The 20,120-nt window shown below is 34.2% G+C and overlaps 2 protein-coding genes across 2 annotated transcripts; both read left to right on the forward strand.

Annotated features, from left to right (window-relative positions):
* Nucleotides 1-428: 428 nt before the first annotated feature.
* On the forward strand, nt 429-2,173 carry LOC120769251 (actin-related protein 2/3 complex subunit 1A-B). The gene is made up of 3 exons (XM_040096153.1): nt 429-705; nt 793-1,226; nt 1,426-2,173. The coding sequence occupies exons 1-3, from the start codon at nt 633-635 to the stop codon at nt 2,047-2,049; spliced, it is 1,131 nt and encodes a 376-aa protein (XP_039952087.1). The 5' UTR covers nt 429-632; the 3' UTR covers nt 2,050-2,173.
* A 10,942-nt stretch (nt 2,174-13,115) lies between these two features.
* On the forward strand, nt 13,116-19,816 carry LOC120768419 (cysteine sulfinic acid decarboxylase). Its single transcript, XM_040095100.1, has 3 exons — nt 13,116-14,457; nt 17,725-18,092; nt 19,018-19,816. The coding sequence occupies exons 1-3, from the start codon at nt 13,690-13,692 to the stop codon at nt 19,613-19,615; spliced, it is 1,734 nt and encodes a 577-aa protein (XP_039951034.1). The 5' UTR covers nt 13,116-13,689; the 3' UTR covers nt 19,616-19,816.
* Nucleotides 19,817-20,120: the final 304 nt, after the last annotated feature.

The following is a 20,120-nucleotide window of genomic DNA, read 5'->3' on the forward strand; positions in this document are numbered from 1 at the left end:
CCGCAGTTCTTTGCAAAAAAATCAGTTAATTTATAATTTGAATATAAAAAATATTAGGAAATATAAATGCAGCAGTTTTGAAGTTATGAGGGATATTGAATTTAAAAATCTGATTTTGAGTAAAACACAACAAAAAAGTTCGAAAATCAGATGAAAAACTAAAGACTTTGTGAATTTTGTTTAGATTTTTGATAGGATCGATTAGAAATTTATATAACATTTTATAAATTTCTTTTAGACAAAAACCCTTCGATAAAGTTAAAAAAGCTTCTCCCTTTTATATTCTTATTTAATCCCATTATTAAATTTAGGAATAAATATCAGGTTTAAATATGCTCAAATCATTTACCATAAAATATTTCGACCATTCCTAGTGACAGAGAAAACTTTTTCTTATTAATTTGTGAATATTAAAGTGGCAGCACTATTAGCTGTCAAATCGGCAAAAACGTTTCGTGAGATAAAAAATTCTTTGGATATTGTGGAATAAGTGCATTTTTTTGGACTAATATTAGTCATAGTTAACAAATTTTCTTGATAATCGTGTAGACGGCCCAGAGTCCGCGATTAACTTTTCTAAAAACATTTAAAAGTATTACAAATATCTTAGCATTTATCAATTCATACCAACAATGTCCGAACGTTATACATTTGGAGGCTCTTTGGCATCAATAACTTGTCATGCTTGGAATAAAGATCGCTCCCGTAAATATTTGGAACTCAAAAAATTGTCATTATTAGTCATCCATTTATGAACAACTTTTTTGTTTTTGGTACTTTCATTTCAAATAGAAATTGCTCTTTCGCCCAACAACAATGAAATTCATATCTATAGCCGCGAACGTAATGATTGGAAGTTATCCGATGTGCTAAATCAACATGATTTACGAGTAATGGGTATAGATTGGGCGAAAAATACGAATCGCATTGTAAGTTGTGCTGCTGATCGGAACGCTTATGTCTGGTCCCAAGGCGATGATGGTAAATGGAAACCCACTTTGGTTTTGTTGCGTATCAATCGTGCAGCTACTTGTGTTAAATGGTCGCCAGCAGAAAATAAATTCGCTGTTGGCTCAGGTGCACGCCTGATATCGGTGTGCTATTTTGAGTCTGAAAATGACTGGTGGGTGTCCAAGCATATTAAAAAACCCATTCGTTCGACAGTTACCTCTTTAGATTGGCATCCAAATAATGTATTGCTTGTGGCTGGATCAACCGACTATAAGGTAAGTCCATAGATTTTAATGAAAATAGAAATATTACAAAAAAAAATCATACCCTGAACAAATTTTTTTAATTTTGCACGTAAGTCCTTGTTTGGAAACTTTTGTGAAATTTATTATAGATTCGGAGAAACCGAAGTTAGCTTTTATTCGTGTTTTTAATATATTGCATCTATTAATGATACCTATTTATATATTTCAGGTCCGCGTATTTTCAGCTTACATTAAAGACATTGAGGATCAACCAAGTCCAACACCCTGGGGCAATCGCATGCCATTGGGAAATCTTATGGCAGAATTTAAAAACTCAACGAATTCAGGTGGTGGCTGGATAAACGATGTCAACTTTTCTGCTGATGGAAATAAAATTTGTTGGATTGGTCATGATAGTTGCATTAATGTTGCCGATGCAACTAATGGCAATGCATTTGTACGTTGCAAAACACAGTATCTACCCTTTCTTTCTTGCGTTTGGATATCGCCAGTGTCCATAGTTGTGGCTGGCCATAGCTGTGTTCCATTGGTCTATACATTGGTTGATAATTCAAAATTGGTGCTAACGGCTAAATTAGATAAATCACAAAAGAAAGAGTCTAGCGGCATATCCGCTATGCGTATCTTCCAATCATTGGATCGAAACTTAAGAACTGAAAATTCTGATACTAATGTTGATTCAATACATCAAAACGCCATAACTTGTATTCGCTTATATGCTGGTGAAAAAGAAAATGGTAAAAAAATAAGCACATCTGGTGTTGATGGTCAACTTGTTATATGGGACATTGATAACGGGTTAAATAATTCCATGAATAACTTAAAAATATAAGCTTTAAAAGCCAAAATATTCTATACATACTTACGTACACTTGGGTTTTTAATATACATACATACATATTAAATTTATTAAATGTAATAAATTTGAAATTTGTTAAATAGATTTCCAAAAGTTACATTTCGTCTTTAAATTACTATCTGTATATTGTGTTATATTTTTGCAAAACTTGAAACTCACAAATTGGATACAAAGTTACCTTAAAAGAGGGCAGTTAGGTCTACGTAACCGGAACGCTCAAAAATGTCTGATCTCAAACAATCTGTTACTCATTTTCGTAGCTATAACAATGAGCCGCACTGAATGGATCGAATGTGATAGATCGACACAATTAATAGTTCAACGCTCCTAGAGACTCACGAATTAATCAGTGCTCTCTTCAGAGCTGAAGAGGTGGATTATAAATTATCTGACGGGTAGACAATAATCCGTACTATTTCAAAGTTTAAGAATTAATCAGATGTTTAACTTCTATATCTTGTAACTCCTTCAGCCACCAGAGGTATTTTTTGGCAGTCGATGGCATTAAAATATCGACTGTTAACAATCCTAAGATTTTAGGTGTTATATTCAATAACCGGTAGTCATTCACTTCGTATACGACAGCGATTATTGTCAAAAAACATAGCCGCAACAAAATCCTCAAGTTCCTGACCGGTTGCACCCACGAAAATACAAAAAAATCGTTTTTGGCTACATACAAGGCAGTTGACCGGATCGTCAGAAACTACGCAATAAAGAGATGGTGGTCTCGATGCAGTGAAAAACATACGGAGAAGCTTCAGGATGCTATCTGATGTAACCTGTGGAACACTTACATAGTGATGCACTTCTCTCCAAGCAATTTCTACTAGAATGCTTTCGTAGGAACCTACCTTACAGTTATCTGCTTTGATCGTCATCTTAATAACTGGACCAACTGAAACAACTCTCTCTCAAGGACCGCATCAAGTGCCATGGGGTAGTCTTGGACAGCAAACTGCTGTGGAAGCACAACGTGGAAGAAAGAATGAGGAAAGCCAGCAAAGCTTTACATGTGTGTAGGCAGACGCTCGCAACAACCTGGGGGCTCTCTTCCTCTCTTATTCACTGGTGTTACACAGCTATTGTTAGACCAATTCTGCTCTACGGTGCAGTAGTATGGTGGACAAGCGTAAGGAAAGTCACCTACCGGAAGCCAGTGGAGAGGGTTCAGATGTTCGCTGCGATGTGTATAACGTGAACTTTAAAAACAACCCCAAAGACGGCTCTTGAACTGATACTACACCTGCCTCCTATAGACCTCTTCGCTGAAAACTGCGCAGCAAAATCGGCAGGACGATTACAGACTGTAGGAGATTTTAACTAAAGAAACTTCGGGCATAGCTCGGTGGGTAATAGCGGTTGGGCAAACACCGACTACATGATCCCACTTTTAAACTGGGTTCAAAGGAAGGTTCAAAGTAAACATAGGAAAAGATCTATACGGATAGCTCGAAAATGGACGATGGAGTTGGTGCGGGAATATACTGTCCAGAGTTAGGCATAAGGCAACCTTTTAAGTTGCCGGACCACTGCAGTATATTTAAAGCTGAGGTCTTTGCTATTGCGAAAGCCGCTGAGCTGGCCTCTAATGTACCTGTAGGTTAGTCCAGAGTCAACGACTATGTAAAGCAACAATTAAGGCAGTAACCTCGTATTGCATATTGGCTAGAAGTGTCTTGGAAAGCAGGGCAGCAGTGGAAAGTGTTACCAGAAGTAAGCAACTTCACTTCTACTGCGTGTCAGGCCACAAATGCATCGAGGGCAATGAAATAGTGGACAAGATTGCTAAGAGTGGTGTGCGTCTAACATCCGAACATTGATAAACATCGGGAATTCATTGTCTTGACAGAAGTATGGTAAAGAAGGTTAAAACCCGATGGAACGATCTACTTGCGTGCAAAGCTGTAAAAGTCAAGAGCAAAACGGTAGATCGGAAGTACACGAAATTCCTATTGGCACTCGATAGAAAAGACTGTAGGAACATGATGGGAATACTAACTGGTTACTGTCTGATAGCGACATTCGCCCGAGAAGACTGAAGAAAATGTCTAGGAGCAAGACATCAGGGAAACTATGGAGTAATCTTTTGCAGTTGTCTCGCATCGGCAAGATTGCGCTGTAACCATCTGGGGTCCCCACTGCATGATACATTGGAGGAGGTATCGATAGTGAGGCCGCAGAGCCTGTTAAGGGTAGGCATCCTAAACGATGACTATTCCTCTTGGACTTTGCAACTGAACGCCATCTGGTATCGCAAAGGACCCAATTGGTCTATGTGTGGGTTATTGGCCTACCAGATCAACCTAACATAACCTATATGCTTTGAGCGGAGCCGCCTTCTAGAAGTAATTTACCGACCAGACAACGAACGCAACGGCTTCAAACGTGCACTGCACGCCAAAACGGGGTCTTTAATACATTCAAAGACACCTTTCCAGTATTTGGCGTACTTGGAGTATAACCACTGCCCGTTGTAGACGAAGAGCTGGAGTTGCTCCCTGAGCTATCCTTGCTCAATGCTTTGCTTTATGAACCGAACCCGTCAAAACAGCGCGTTTTTTGGGCCTATAACGGATATAACTTTGATGACAATTAGCTTACGCCTTGCCACCCCTGGTCCTGGATAACCTTTAAAACAACAACAGAGATCGTTTCACCCCAACGTCCATCAAGCTTCCTTAGCTAAAACTTGAGGTTTAATAGCTCAATATTGTTTTGTCTTACATTTTATCATCTTTATAGGCGTAGGCACCGCTTACGCGGTTATAGCCGCGTTCCCAACAGCGCACCAGTCGTTCTTCCTTTCCGATGTATAGCGCAATTGGAGATTATCAGGAATTTAAAAGCTGTTACAAAGCTCGGTTTTAGTTTAAAATATTTTCCGCATAACTATAAGATATTCAGTATAAGTCAAATGTGTGTTTCGAACTTATTATTAGCCGACTGGTAGCCACACAACCAATCAACCCACTCACCCACAGCAGTCGCCGGTCTAATACGTATGTGCGTTTAGACTGAACTTGGAAGTTTAACGTTTTTCTCATGGTCAGCTACAAATCCGGAAAAACTGTCGGTAAATTCATTAAATATATTAATTAAATATTTTACATAGTGTTTAACGTCAAGAATACCGGTTAATATTTAGTTGAAAAATGTTTGGACCTATTGAATCCAATTCATAGTAAATTTGGCAGAATTAAATTGCAAGTTACTTACTGACATGTAAAACCACAACTATTATATCAACGTATGTACATACATATCTACATATTTATAAAAAATTACATTTACTCAACGTCCTTGTAACAGTTAAAGGCTGATAATTAGTACACATATTCCATTATGAATGTCTCAGTGAAAACGATGAAGTTAAATACACACTATACATACGTACATAGCACATAATTAAATATAATTACAATGCTATGCGCATAATTATTTATTAATAATAAACCACATAGGTTGTAAACGTCATTTGTTTCTAAGCTTCTGTTAACAATTTGCCTGTGCTCATATTCACTCACTTTTTTCAATTCTTTTCAATTCTGTTATTCGGGTTTACTTCCGCAGATTAAAATAAATGCATATCGCATACACACACACTCCTATTAGTGTATACATACATACATACATGTATGAGTAAATATATACAAGTTTACAGCATTCTGACGCTCTTAACTCCACTTGTGCCAAGTACAGTGGGGCAAGTGGTGGAAGTCAGGTGTTTAAAATTTATTATCGACACAAAAAAAACTGCTGACGTTTATCTGCTACTTAACCGGAAACATTGATGGAACTTAGAATGTCTTTCGGTTTTATTTCAACGCATGCCTTGCCAAATCTATACAGTAATTTTTGAGTATAAATGATATTTAAGTGAATAATCATACTCCAAAATATATTTTATAATCTCGAAATTTGTTATGATCGAACGTGGGTTGTTTGTAAGCTTTTATATTAGTATTAGGCTAGGTCAAGTTTTCAACCGATTTCGCATATTTTCACACCGTTATATGGAAATATCGGAATTTCAGCTAAAAGATGAAAACTCCTATGAACCATCACAATTGTAAAATTTAATGTCTTTGACAAATTTATTTAATGTGTTATTACACTTTTGGTAGTTTTCAACAGAACCGTTATATGAGGAGTGGGCGGCAGCTTGCACAGTCACAGTCACCCGGAATTCGATTCGTCTTGTCATCCTAATCGTTTATATATAAGTACATAACTCTATCTCAAATAATTGAGTTGAAGTTACAAAGGAGAAAACAACGTACTTGACTATAAAGTCTTATAGGTTGAGGAGAACAGCCTATGCTTTATGAACTGTTTTAAACTTTCGAGGGTGTATTTATACATATTCTAAGAATACCCCATTAATATTTTTCGAGTTGCTCGTGACCTCCGACTGCGCCAAGGAAAGAACCCTCAAAGCCATACCTCATAGAGCCTAGGTAGGCCATTGCATGGAGAACTATGTATATACATTATATATAGAACATGTAGAAAAAATTAATAATTAATAAGTAATGAATAAGTTGTATCTTAAAAATAACTGCAGTAAGTTTGAAAAATGCTGTTTCTAAAAAACGTGAATGAAGATAAACTGATTGAACAGATCAACTATATTTTAGAACACTGTGACTCCAAATATTTTGGAAATATTAGTTGAAAATTTCAGTATGGTATTTCTAAGGTAAGGCAGAGATATAAACTATCGAAATATACAATAAAGTTTTTTTTCTTTTTAATTTAATAGATACTTTTAAGGTTGGTGCCTCCCTTAAGCGTTCCTAGAATCATCGTCTTTCGCAGAGTCTTTTTTTTCAAAAAGAAGATCCTCATTTGTCGAAATCGTCAGTATCGGACCACTATATCGTTTAAAATATTGGCAATAATGCAGTCACCGAAAAAATTATTCAGAACGGATGACTATAACATATAGCTACCATAAAATTTGAACGATCGCAATAAAGTTCTTCTAAGGAAACTTTTGTATTTGTAAAGGGTATTATAGCTTCGGTGCGTTCCGTTATTTAACTTAAACTTGTTGAACTACTCATTAGGGCGCAAATAGTACAAATACTTAGAATTAGAGATGCGTTTAAGCAGAAGTGAAAGCGACAGATATGTATTTATAGTAGATATATACCCTCGTAGACATTAGGGTGGGTAAAAAAAATTACTATTTTTTCGCTTGGTACTTTGAAAATTTGGTTGGTAAATGCCTCCAAGGCTCTTGATTGGAGGGGAACCTTCCCGTCTAACAATTTTCTATTTGTTTCTTATTATCAGATGGAAAAATTTGTATCTCGCTTCTAAAAACTTGAAAAAATATTTCGTTTCATAGATTTTATACGAAATTGAATGCTCTACCAATCGGTCTCCCACGATTTTATCGTAGACCTAATTATTTCAAAGATGTTAATCATTGAAATTTAATAAATTTAATTTATTCTAAGTGGTGTTTATCAACCAATTTTTCAGAGTGCCAAGCGAAAAAAAACATCTCTTGTTTTTGACCCACCCTTAAATATGTACATAAAGTATATTATAGACGAGTATATATGTTTTTTACAGGGTTTTTTTGTACACCCCCAGTTACCGTTTTTGCCCGGTTTAACTTTTTAGCACGTGTTTTTCATTTTAGTTATATACTTTTTTGCAATAAAATCAAAATGCCTTACGTCAATACAGGTTGATTTCAGAACATGTTAACGTAATAAGTGTCTAGAAATGACGTTGAAGCTAGAAAATAATTTCCTCAAGTTGGACCCGAACACAGAGCGGTCTGCAAGATTTCAGTGCCAATTAAATGAAGCAGTATAATGCTACCGTCAGCTGTATGAAGGAGTAAAGGTAAAGGCAAATGACAGCGGTTAATGACGATTTTTTTTAAATCATAAACTTAACATATTTACATGAATTTTGAAATTAATTATTATTTTTTGCCATTCCCACAGTATTTTTTTTTTTTAAGGAGTTATATACAGTTAAAATTTTCAAAAAATTGCTATTTCTTATTTTATTTTCTTAATGTAAATATATTTAAGTATACATTCAGAAAATATCATATCGTTCCGGTGGATATTTTCGAAGTTACGCGCAAACTTGAAAATGCGTTTTAGAGTGTTTGGATGTACAAGGTTAAACTTTAAACGCTTTTTTCCCAAAATGGTGTTTTCAAAGACGCTGACCAACATTACTGGAAAGCGGCTAAACTGATTAGTCCCAAATTTTAACACAAGCTTCTTAAATATATTTTTTAGTAAGTAATTGAAGATTTTTTCTCACCGATAAATATTTTATTTATAAACAATTTAAGGCATTTTATCAGAAAAAATGTCAAAAATCGATTTTTTTGGCGAAACCTCCATTTTCTCAAAAAAAAAATTATTTTGCTTATTTCTTTGATTATTTACCAGATTGAACATTACTTTAATGAAATCTGTTTGATTTTTTTAATTTCTGAGAATCCAGTTCACTGGCCAACGTCTTTTTTGAGAGGAGCTCCCGGAGATCTAGTTCCAAATAAATATTTTTACTAATACTAAGCTTTAAAATAGAGTTAAAAAAATACCATAATTTGTGTAAAAATTGTTGGATCAATAAATTTAAATGTTTTATCAGAAAAAAAGTTTAATCAGGAAATTCTCACTGTATGATATAAAATGAGATTTCTTTTAGATGTTTTTCTTTTTTGCACGAATGTTTTGTTAAATTTGTCCTAATAGTGAGTTAACCGTGCAAAAAGGAGATCAAGTGTAATAGCATTCTACCTATATTATTTTTACTGTTAGAATATCGTTTTAATAAGAGCAACAAAAAATTTGCAGTATATACATATACTTTCGCTAGTGAAGTTTACCTCAACTAACCGCTACATAATTAAAACGTTTAAATAATACGTGTGTACAGGCATGTGTTTTTGTTGTGATTGTAAAAACCAAATAAAATTGAAAGTAAACACCATATGGACTTCCGCACTTCTCTTGCATTGGCCGAAGAAGTAAGGCAACCCAAATACAGTTGGGGGAAAACCCGCCACGAGAAAATTGTGACCAATTCATTTTTGCTTGAAACGCATTCTTATTTCTGACTAATTCACATGCGTATATACAAGCAATCATGGGGCTACATATGGATGTACATATGTATGTTTTACATCAGTCTGTAGCAACATTATTAAATCCGATGTGGCGCGGTGCTTCCCTTTATTTAAGACGAAAATTATGGTACATATATTGACTAATTGAAGTTATTTTGGATAACGTTAATTGGCAGCACAGTAACAACATATGTTGACAAACGTGTTTAATTTATTTATTGAAGTCTTTATTGTAACAAAAAGGTATGTAAATAAATTTTAACATCTCAAAAATATAATTAGTTTGTCATTGTATATATAGTTTGTTATTGTATATATACATATAGGTGTATATATGTATAATGGAAATTTGCGGCGAAATGTCTCGACACAGCAGATCGACACACCCATCAATACATACTTATAAGGGGCTTGCGAGTGAATCAGTTAAATTTACTTAAACTTGAATTATTTTTTAAGCGCTCTGTCTCGATAAAGCCATTTTCCGTTTGATATGTAGAGGAGCAAATATTGTCGATAAAGCCATATTCCGTCTGATATGTAGAGGAGCAAATATTGTTGTGTTAAAGCAAAGTATTTAATTTCTATAAATGTTTAGTTGTTGTTGCCCAAAATTAAAAAAAACATACATATATGTGACCTGGTCTACGAAAAGGGAGCTAACGTGCGAAAACTAGTTTTCTGGGAAAAGCTGTTAAAAATAATCGTCAGTTTCTCGTTATCTCATTAATTGTTTTCCATTTTTTTGACACCTAAGCCCCCTTTCCGTAGACCAGGTCACATATAGTATATAAGGTTATTACTATGAAAGATTAAAACGTCAAAAGCTAAAAAAACAAGAAAAACTTTTAACATCGGTCACAAAAACTTCATTTTGATCACTCAGTTTGTATGGCAGTTGTAGGCTATAATGGTCCGCGATCTGAGTCCCACTGTGTCCTTCTTTCCTTTCTTTCTTTTGTCCAGTTTCGGCACTCTAATAACTTCATGAATTGAACTTGGAATTAGAGTGGATATGCGCCCTTTTTACTTTCGTTCTTTTATGGAGTGCAACGCAATTAAGAACCATGCGCTTCAGAGTTTCTACCACAGTATCGACAGAAGTTTCACTATGTCCATATTTTAAAAATATCTTTTGGCCTCAAAACGTTGTTTCATTGTTACAAAGACACTCATACCGATCAGTGCCATTTAGTGTTATAAATTAATTTTATTAAATTGTGTTAGCTAATCGCAGAATCCCCCGCAAAAGCATACTTAACGATAAAGAGAAAGGAGCTATAGACGCTTTGAATGATAAGGGTTTGACCAATCGCGCCATTGGGAAGGTCGGTAACAGTGGTGTGTACATACCTGAATAACAAAGAAAATTGTGGCCAGAGAACTTACTTTGGCCGAAAAAAAATATTAACATGCGATAGGAAAGTGAAATTTGTCGAATGTATAGGTATTAGAAACAAATCTGCTACCCTATATATACAGTCATCCGCAAAAATCGTTCTCTTTTCAACAAGACAACGCAAGAATCCATAAAGCAGGTCATCGAAAACGTGGCTTCAACGTAAAAATATCGATCTTTTGGAATGGGTAGGTTGTTCTTCTGATGTAAGTCCTAGAACATCTGAGGATTCGTCAATTTAATACGCTTTCTGATCTGGAAACAGCTGTTTTGGATACATGGACATCATTAACCCCAGAAATGATTTCTCATTACAACATAATGCCAAATAATATGGAAACACAATAAATTATTAGGGAAAAAGAGAAATTTGTTTCTTTCCATTTTTAGTGGTGGGAGGGTGGCTTTATAGCAATGAAACTAGGTTTTCAGCGCATTTCGCTTACTACCTACAATATTATGGAAAGTTCGTTAGAAAAAAACATTTTTTTTAAGAGAATTGTTAGAGTTACTATATACGAGTAGAATGGTAACATATTTTTTTTAGTATTTGACAGAAATATAATGTCTTTATCACAATGAAACAAAGTGTATTTTTAAAAGTGATATTTTCTTTCGTTGAGAGAAAGCACATTTTTTAAATACTTACTGATTGGTTGCGATGTAAAAATTATTATATTTTGTTATTATTTTTCAAAAATGTACATGAAAACAATAGTAAATTAATATCATGAATGAGCATTGCTCAACCCCTTCGTATACATACATACATATGTACTTATGCATTGTATGTAAATAAACCCGGTTTTTATATGATTATTCACCAAGGGTGGTCAATAATTTTTGAAATGGATTTGGGTGCTCAGCGATTTTTGTTGTGCAATGGAAATCATATACAAAATGAGTTATGAACGTTTAGAAATAGTATATATAAATATACATACATGTATTATTACTATTATGCATTACATATTAATACCATTATATAATATTTGGATGTACTGCAAAAATTTCCAATGAAAATAAAAATTTTTGTCGACGAACTACTTACGAGATCTATGTATGTTATGTAGAGTTATTTAATTGATTTTTTCTTTTTACAAAAATATGAGTAGAAGTCGGCCTTGCTAAGTAACGTATAACCGTGAGACAACTCTCTCCTTTAACAAAAAAGTGGGTTAAATAATATAGTTTTCCTTTGGCGCATCTTTTTTCCGACGGGTCACCGAAAATTGCAACGCAATGGCCGAGTTTAAAATATTTTTTTTCCAAAAATTTCAGAAAATCTTTGTTAATAGTGTATGTTTGTAACAATAAAAAATTCTAATAAAATATTTAATTCTTTATATGAGAAAAAAATTGTTGAAAAATGTTGTTTTTTACCGAGGAAATCCATGTAACCCCTTAAGGATCAGAACTGATGGGAAATGACAGCTTTCAATAAAATACAAAAGTATGAACTCTTCAAATAGGGTAAGTTAAGTTTGTCAGGAAGTCCAGAAGGAAGCATCGGACACCCTATAAATCATATAGTATATATATGATAAGCCTAACAGGCTGAGGCGATCGTGTGTATGTCCGTTTATCCTTGTATCTGTATACATATGTACTTATGTATATGCGAACTAGTCCCTTAGTTATTGAGATATCGATCTTAAAATTTGCATATGTTCTTCGAAGCTGCTAATTTGTGGGAACCAACGATGTCAGACCACTATAGCATATGGCCGTCATACAAATCAAACGATCAAAGGTACAACCATTGAACAAATTTTGTAGATCAGTCCACTATAGCATTTAACCGTCATTCAAACTGATCGATTCAAATCAAGTTCTTCTATATAAAGCTTTTCACTTTTGAAATATACATATTACCGCTTCGGTGCAACCAAATTTAACGTTTTTTCTGTTTTTAAATTATTTATTTACTGAATGTGTCACTGTTCTTTAATACATGCATAATGTACGTTATACGTTTCTTAAAAATTACATACATTCATACATAAATATTGTATGTGTATTAGCGAAATTGTGCGAATTTGAAGCAGATTAAACGGGAAAGCCCACAGATCATAAACATCTGGTGCATAAATGTTGCACGAAACTACATGACTTATATATATGTATGTACATATGTATGTAAATATGATAACTAATCATTGCATATGGACAGACACATATGCTTAGAAACATTTGTAGATATGTAAGTCGAAGTGCATTACCACAACAGATGGCATGCGACAACTGTGCAGGTGTAACATTCCACAGTACTTACATACTTAACCATTTACATGTGGTACATACATACATATGTAAGTAATTACAGTGAACTTACATCGATTAAGCAGTGTCAGCGTCGACGACAGCGCAACGAGCAAAAACGTTAGAATTCAAAACGAATGCACGAAGTGTTCATGTATGTATGTACATACGTATGAATGTACATAAGTGCTTGCCGTTCGGCTTGCACAGATCAATCAGACCGATCTTGCAAGTGCGAGCATTTATAAAAGCAGCAGCTCATTTTGGCGGACACTCAGATTGGTAAGACGCGAATTGTTGTTAAGATCGTCCTGAAGTAATTTAACTGCACCGCGTTTATTTATCTGAAGCTGAAAAATTTACAACCAAAGAATTTTGTGCAAAAGAAAATTATTATATGCAAATAGAAAGAGATTTCGCACTAAAAAAAATATGCACAGAAGTGAACAGTGAAATTATGAACATAAGTATATTTAGATGAACTAAAAAATATATGTATGTATGTAATTGTGTCTGTGATATTCAACAAGTGTACATGTAATCAAAGTATAAAAAAAAACTAAAATAAAAATAAATTGCAACGACGAAAAATTCAACAAATCTCGTGAAACACAGTGGGCCATCGAGCATTACATGACCATTTACTGCCCTATATACCATAATAAACAGACCACATACGTCTTCTGTGTGCCTGCAGAATAACTATATAGTTGAAGGTTGCGAAATTAACAGTAAAAACAAAATAGAAACAAAACAAACAAAGCACAAAGAGTAAATAAGCAAAAACAGAAAAGCAAAAAAAAATCAAAAACAAAAACAAACAAATACAAGCGCAAAAATGTTGGCCAGCAATAGTTTACCCACTCACTACAATGAGTCTATATTTAAAAAGCACTTGCAGAGCGTTGACAAAGAACTGGCAGGCGCCTCAACGTTGAATGCAGCCAAAACGGAAGCCATCGCATGCAGCTTAGATATTCCCGGGGCAGATGTTAAAGGGTCAGCAATGAGGACGCAACAGACCAACGGCACAACAAAGATCAACAACGCCAATAACACCAATAATAACAATAATATGGCTGATACGGTACCATCAGCAAACTACGTATCCGGGCATCCTGATGTGAGCTCTGAGGGTTTCATACGCAACTGCGTGGACGAAATCATCAAATCGGCTGTGCTGGCAGGCACAAATCGAGCCAGTAAAGTGGTGGAGTGGCGTGCGCCGAGCGAACTGCAGCAATTATTTGATTTTAATTTGAAAGCGGAACCGGAAACGCATGCAAAACTGATTGAATTATTGAAAGCAACAATTAAATATTCGGTTAAGACCGGACATCCGTACTTTATAAATCAACTTTATTCTGGTGTAGATGTTTATGCTTTGATTGGACAATGGCTAACCGATGCACTGAATCCCAGTGTGTATACTTATGAGGTGGCACCGATTTTTACGCTCATGGAGGAGACGGTGTTGGCTGAAATGCGTCGCATTGTTGGTTTTCCAAATGATGGTTATGGTGATGGCATTTTCTGTCCAGGTGGCTCAATTGCTAACGGTTATGGCATCAGCTGTGCACGCTACAAGTATGCACCGGAAACTAAGGTGAGTAAGAGTGTGAAAATTTTTCATATGAGCATAATTAGTTGAGTGAATCACATGCATTAACGCTTTAAAAATATTTTTTAAGCGATTAGGTTCTCAAAAAAGGCCTAACTTTAACAATTTATCCTTGGAGTAAAGTAAAAGGAATCAAATTTCTCTAAGTCGTCACCCAATTTGAAAAATGAAGTTTTGAGTCTCTCAGTATTTATTGAACATAAATGTGTATTTCAGTTTATAAAAAAGTTATTATGGCATTTTGGTACGAAATGGCAGCTTCAAGCAATTTCCCACTGGCTGCACGGAAGCAATATTACCTTAATAAGTATTTTTTTAATAGGGTATAATACATTTATCTTGATTTTGATCGATGAGGTGAATTGTTCGGAGATTATAGCGTTGCCTTGAACAATAATCTGTACAAAATTTTGTGATGGCAAATTGTCACATAAAAAGGTTTCCATATAGGAAATCGATTTTAATCGTTCAGTTTGTATGGCATATAGTTCATAGTATAGTTCAAAATCGGTTAGGGAGGGGAGAAAAGGACGAGTGTTTAATTTTCGAGCGATATTTAAAAAATTGTGGAAACAGTTCTCATATGTAAATGAAAATCGGCCAGCTGTAGGAGGCAATTTAAAAATTATATAACTTTCCTCTTTTAGATAAGCAGGGAGAAAGTTAGAGGAAAACATTAGTTCGAATATTTAATTGAATATCTTGAGCCCTGTTTTAGAAGGCTAATTCTAAGTGATAAAGGTAAAGGATCCGGTTCCGGCAAATTAGTAGTATTTAAAAATTGTAGTACTAGCTTTCATATGTAAATGAAAATTGGCCAGCTAGCACACTACAATATATCCGTTCGTCCCTTCGATTTTGAAACTAATCTATCTATATGACTATCAAAGGAGTCATGCAATGCTCATAAACTCTCTTCTATTAGATCCAAATGTGCCAAACTCCACAATTGTTTTTTGAAATGATAAAAAATGCGATAGCGGAATATTTTTCTCAAGTCGGTCTAGTTTCACTAATTACAAATAACTGATTAAATTATTATTTTTTAAATCGAAAAATCACCATATTTTAATTTAATTTATGTACAGTATATATAACCTTAAAATTTCAAAGTATAAAAATCTTTTTAAATTCCTTTTATTTTTGTTTTCAAAATTCTAAAACATTTTCGATTTATATTTCATACACTTTCATGTATTTTATCCGTAATATATATACATATGTATGTAAATGAGGGCGTTTGTTATGCCTTAAAAGAGAAATTGTGTAGTTTTGGGTTTTAAAGTCCACTAATATATGTATGTATAGTATATACTAAAAAGAGCGTCTATTACGAGGGTTTATTTCGTGGTCTTGAACACTATATTGATGCATGCTAATTTGAAATACCACATTCATACCTATATACATACAAACTTAGCTGCATATACAATTAGGAATTTAGCAGACATACATATGTATGTATATACATAGGTATGTAAGTAAGTGATTGTAACAGATAATAAATGCAATAAAGCAATTATATGTACGAATCAACAGTCTTGCAAAGTCAATGCTGTTGTCACTAATGGTTAAAGAGCAATTTCTGAATGGGTTTTTACGTACATATACATGTAAATACATGTACATATATATGGTACATATGGTATATACTTCTATGGTTACATGAGGACGGTTCGGAGAAATTTGATAAGAATACATTGTACGAGTATATACAAACAAAGAGCAATTCTGTTAATGGCAGCACATACATACATTTGTAAGTGCATATGTATGTGTGCTAATTCATAAACGAAATAATTGTCAGTCCCCTAAATTGTGCTAGTATTATGTAGCGCATGCAAGTCGTATGCACGTGTGAGGCAATTGTTGAATGAATGGTATGAGTAATTAAAAGGTATTTACAATTGTATTTCGAACATCGTAATTGGACGTCGTAACATCGCATGCCGATAACATAATTATAAAAAACTTGTGGGGTGTGGTTAAAATATTTGAAAAATTTTCGAATTGCAAAAAAACATTGAGGTATTTGAGCAGTCAATCAATCGAAAACATTACGTACTACGTCAAACATTAACGTAAGTACTGAGAAATCGTCATCATTTGAGTACATTAATAGATTGGCATTCATGCAAAAAGTTTCTGTAGAAGATATTTGAAAAATGGAGCATAAAAGTGTGATCTCTCGATCTTGAATTAGCGACAAAATCAAATTAAGTCAAAAACTGATGATGTCGACAAATTATTTGCTATGAGCCCGAAATTGATGAGATAAATTCGGATTTTGTCACAGCATCAACCTTTTAACCTACCCTAACTTACATTTATTCAAATGTCAAGAGCTTAAGAAAGTTGCTCAGAAGTTTGCGCTTAATTTCGGTCCTAAGCACCGCCGTGTGAAGACCGCTCAGGAGCTATTGAGTTATTTTAATGATGATATGAAACCAAAGCCTAATATCTAGCAAGTGAAAATGATCTAAAGAGCATCTATAGTAGAAGCTATGCCATCTTATGTCAAAGCTTTATACGCTGCTCGAATTGCCCTAGGGAACTGTCTGCGTACGTAGAGCATTATCATTAACAAATGCAAAGCAATTCATGACCTTGCATTATTTAAATTCAACATTGCTTTATCATTGTTTAACCGACAAAAACACTTATACGCATGCAGTTAAGTAAATTCCGAAAGCCTTCAGGGCGTATGAGTAATTACACATTTAGTATTACTTTTCACTTTGTCTAAAAAACTGAGACTATAATCATGACTTTTATGAATTTTATGGTAGAATATATTTTATACGGAAAACAAAATTTGCATATATTCGTAGAGATTAACTAATAATTTAATTTTGAATAAGGCCCTGTGTTACTCGCAAAAACAATTGTCTGCCACTGAAAAATGTTAATGGAACCAAAATACCCTCTAAAGCAAAATCAATATAACATTCCCGTGGAAATTTATAAGTTTTTTAAAAATGAAATATTTTGAGGTTAGTAAGTAAATTAGTGGCTTGTGCTCGAAACTAAGACATTCATCCGGATAAATACGATACGATTTAAGATTGAAATTTGTCAAGTTGCAGTCTTAGGGTTTTGAAACTACTTATATTTTATTTTTGGCTAGTAAGTTCGATAATTTAATTTTTGTAGTATCAATTTTTCATGCAATTGCCTAAAAACATATATATACTATATGTATACCAATGTATATAGTCAAATCTTATATTCCCATTTATATTTTCTTTACAGAAAAATGGATTATTTAGTGGCCAACAGTTAATTATTTTCACATCACAAGACGCACATTATTCAGTCGAAAAGTTGGCCATGTTCATGGGTTTCGGTAGTGAAAGTGTTTGTAAAATTGCCACAGATCAATATGGTAAAATGGATATTAGCGATCTTGAGACGAAGGTCAAGCATTATATAAACAAAGGTGCACGCCCACTAATGGTTTCTGCGACGGCGGGTACAACGGTTTTAGGTGCATTTGATGACTTGAATGGTGTTGCTGATATATGTGAGAAATACAACATGTGGTTCCACACCGATGCAGCCTGGGGTGGCGGTGCACTGGTTACAAACAAATATCGTCATCTATTGAACGGCATTGAACGGTAAGTGCAATTCAATTCATGTAACTTTGAACTCTGAAGAGTATGTTGAATTTGAGACCTTACGAATCCTTCCTTTAGACATAAAACAAATTCAGTGGGAAATTTCTCTAGAGATTAAATTAATTTAAATCCTCGATATATAATAAACGAACCGCTATTCTCAGACGTCGTTCGAATGCAAACTCTTTCTGAAAGTGTTTAATGCAGTATCAGCTGATGCTAACTTGAGCTTCAGTAATAATATCTCATTCAATAATAGCATAATTCGAGTCTAAGTTTAATATCACGTTTTATGCTTGAAAACTGACATATTGGCATAGATTCGTTGGGTAGAGACCTATAATCTTTGACCACCCCATATTAGCGATGATTTTTGTTATTCGTTCCATACCTAGAAAATGGTATATTCGAGAGCGAAATAGTCTGATATGTGAAAATAGCAGACGCCGTAAAGCTGAAGGATAACTCCATATTCGATCAAGATAACTTTCTGATGAATGCTACCTGTTTACATAAGAAGCTGGTGACTTAGAATTATTTTCGGATTTTTATTTAGAATATCCACCTAGTCAAAATAAGGATCTCATATCTCGAGGTAGCTGGGAATAGTAGCGGAATCGAATTAACTCATTTCAACAGATTTGTGAGGGGCTCAAGATGGTTTGTTCGGGAGTGTCTACAATTGTGCACGCGTGATCCACGCCGCGGACATTACGTTTGGCCTAACATAACCTAACTTTTGGTTCACAGAACGCATATTGGTTTCTTTGGACTTCAATTCAGAATAAGCCTTGAAAATCTCATGATATTATAACACTTGACCTTTGATTTGCTTAGGTCAGAACAATATTTAGAATTTATTGCTTCATTTCATTTATTTTTATCTGAAATTTCATTGAATTGAAATATTTTTCATTTTCCTCAGCTCTGACTCTGTCACCTGGAATCCACATAAGATGCTTATCGCCTCACAGCAATGCTCTACATTTCTCACACGGCATAAAGACATACTGACCAATTGTCATTCCACAAATGCAACATATCTTTTTCAAAAGGATAAATTTTATGACACATCATTCGATACCGGTGATAAACACATACAATGCGGACGACGTGCAGATGTCTATAAATTCTGGTTTATGTGGAAGGCAAAGGGTACAAATGGTCTGGCGGAACATGTCAATCAGGCATTCAAAATGTCGGAATATATTACTGAGCTGATCAGAGAGCGACCGGGATTTGAATTGGTGCTGGAAAAGCCCGAATGCACAAATATTAGCTTCTGGTACATACCACCCAGTATACGAAATATGGAACGTGGCGATTTGTTTAATCAAAAACTAAATGCCGTTGCACCAAAGATCAAAGAGGGTATGATCAAGAAGGGATCAATGATGATCACCTATCAACCCCTACGACAATTACCGAATTTCTTCCGATTAGTCTTGCAAAGTTCAAATCTCACGAAGGACGATATGAAATATTTCCTAGATGAAATAGAAGCACTTGGTTATAACTTGTAAATATCGCCTTAAATTGTAGATTAAATATTTAACTTTATGAATATCTACAAATATTTAAATATTAGGTGTATGTAGCATAAAATATATAATGGTAAGCGAAATGAATTTGGGTTTGTTTTAAGTACTAATAAAGGGGAAAGTGTTGTTTTGTTTGCAACAATGGAAATTAAGTTTTACATTTGAAAATACCAAATATAAATACATTAACGTTTCAATATTCATTTCTGAAATTAAGTTCCTTTTATTGTTTGAAAATGTGTTCACATTCTCCATATTTATATACGTATATACTCTCCTTTAATGCTTTCTCCTCTCTTTCTTATGCTTCTCATGGAAATCAATTGAACCCATATATAGAGATAAAACGTCGCTGCAAAGAAAATATTAATAATAATATTTTAAAAGGTGTCGGTGAGAGGTCAAAGTTTCTCGTATAAATAAATTCTGATTTCATTGGAAATATCACAATTTTTGACTGCTCCGGAGGTAGATTTTTCAGAAAATT

This window comes from Bactrocera tryoni, chromosome 2 (genome assembly GCF_016617805.1).
Source record: "Bactrocera tryoni isolate S06 chromosome 2, CSIRO_BtryS06_freeze2, whole genome shotgun sequence".
NCBI classification, from domain to species: Eukaryota; Metazoa; Arthropoda; class Insecta; order Diptera; family Tephritidae; genus Bactrocera; species Bactrocera tryoni.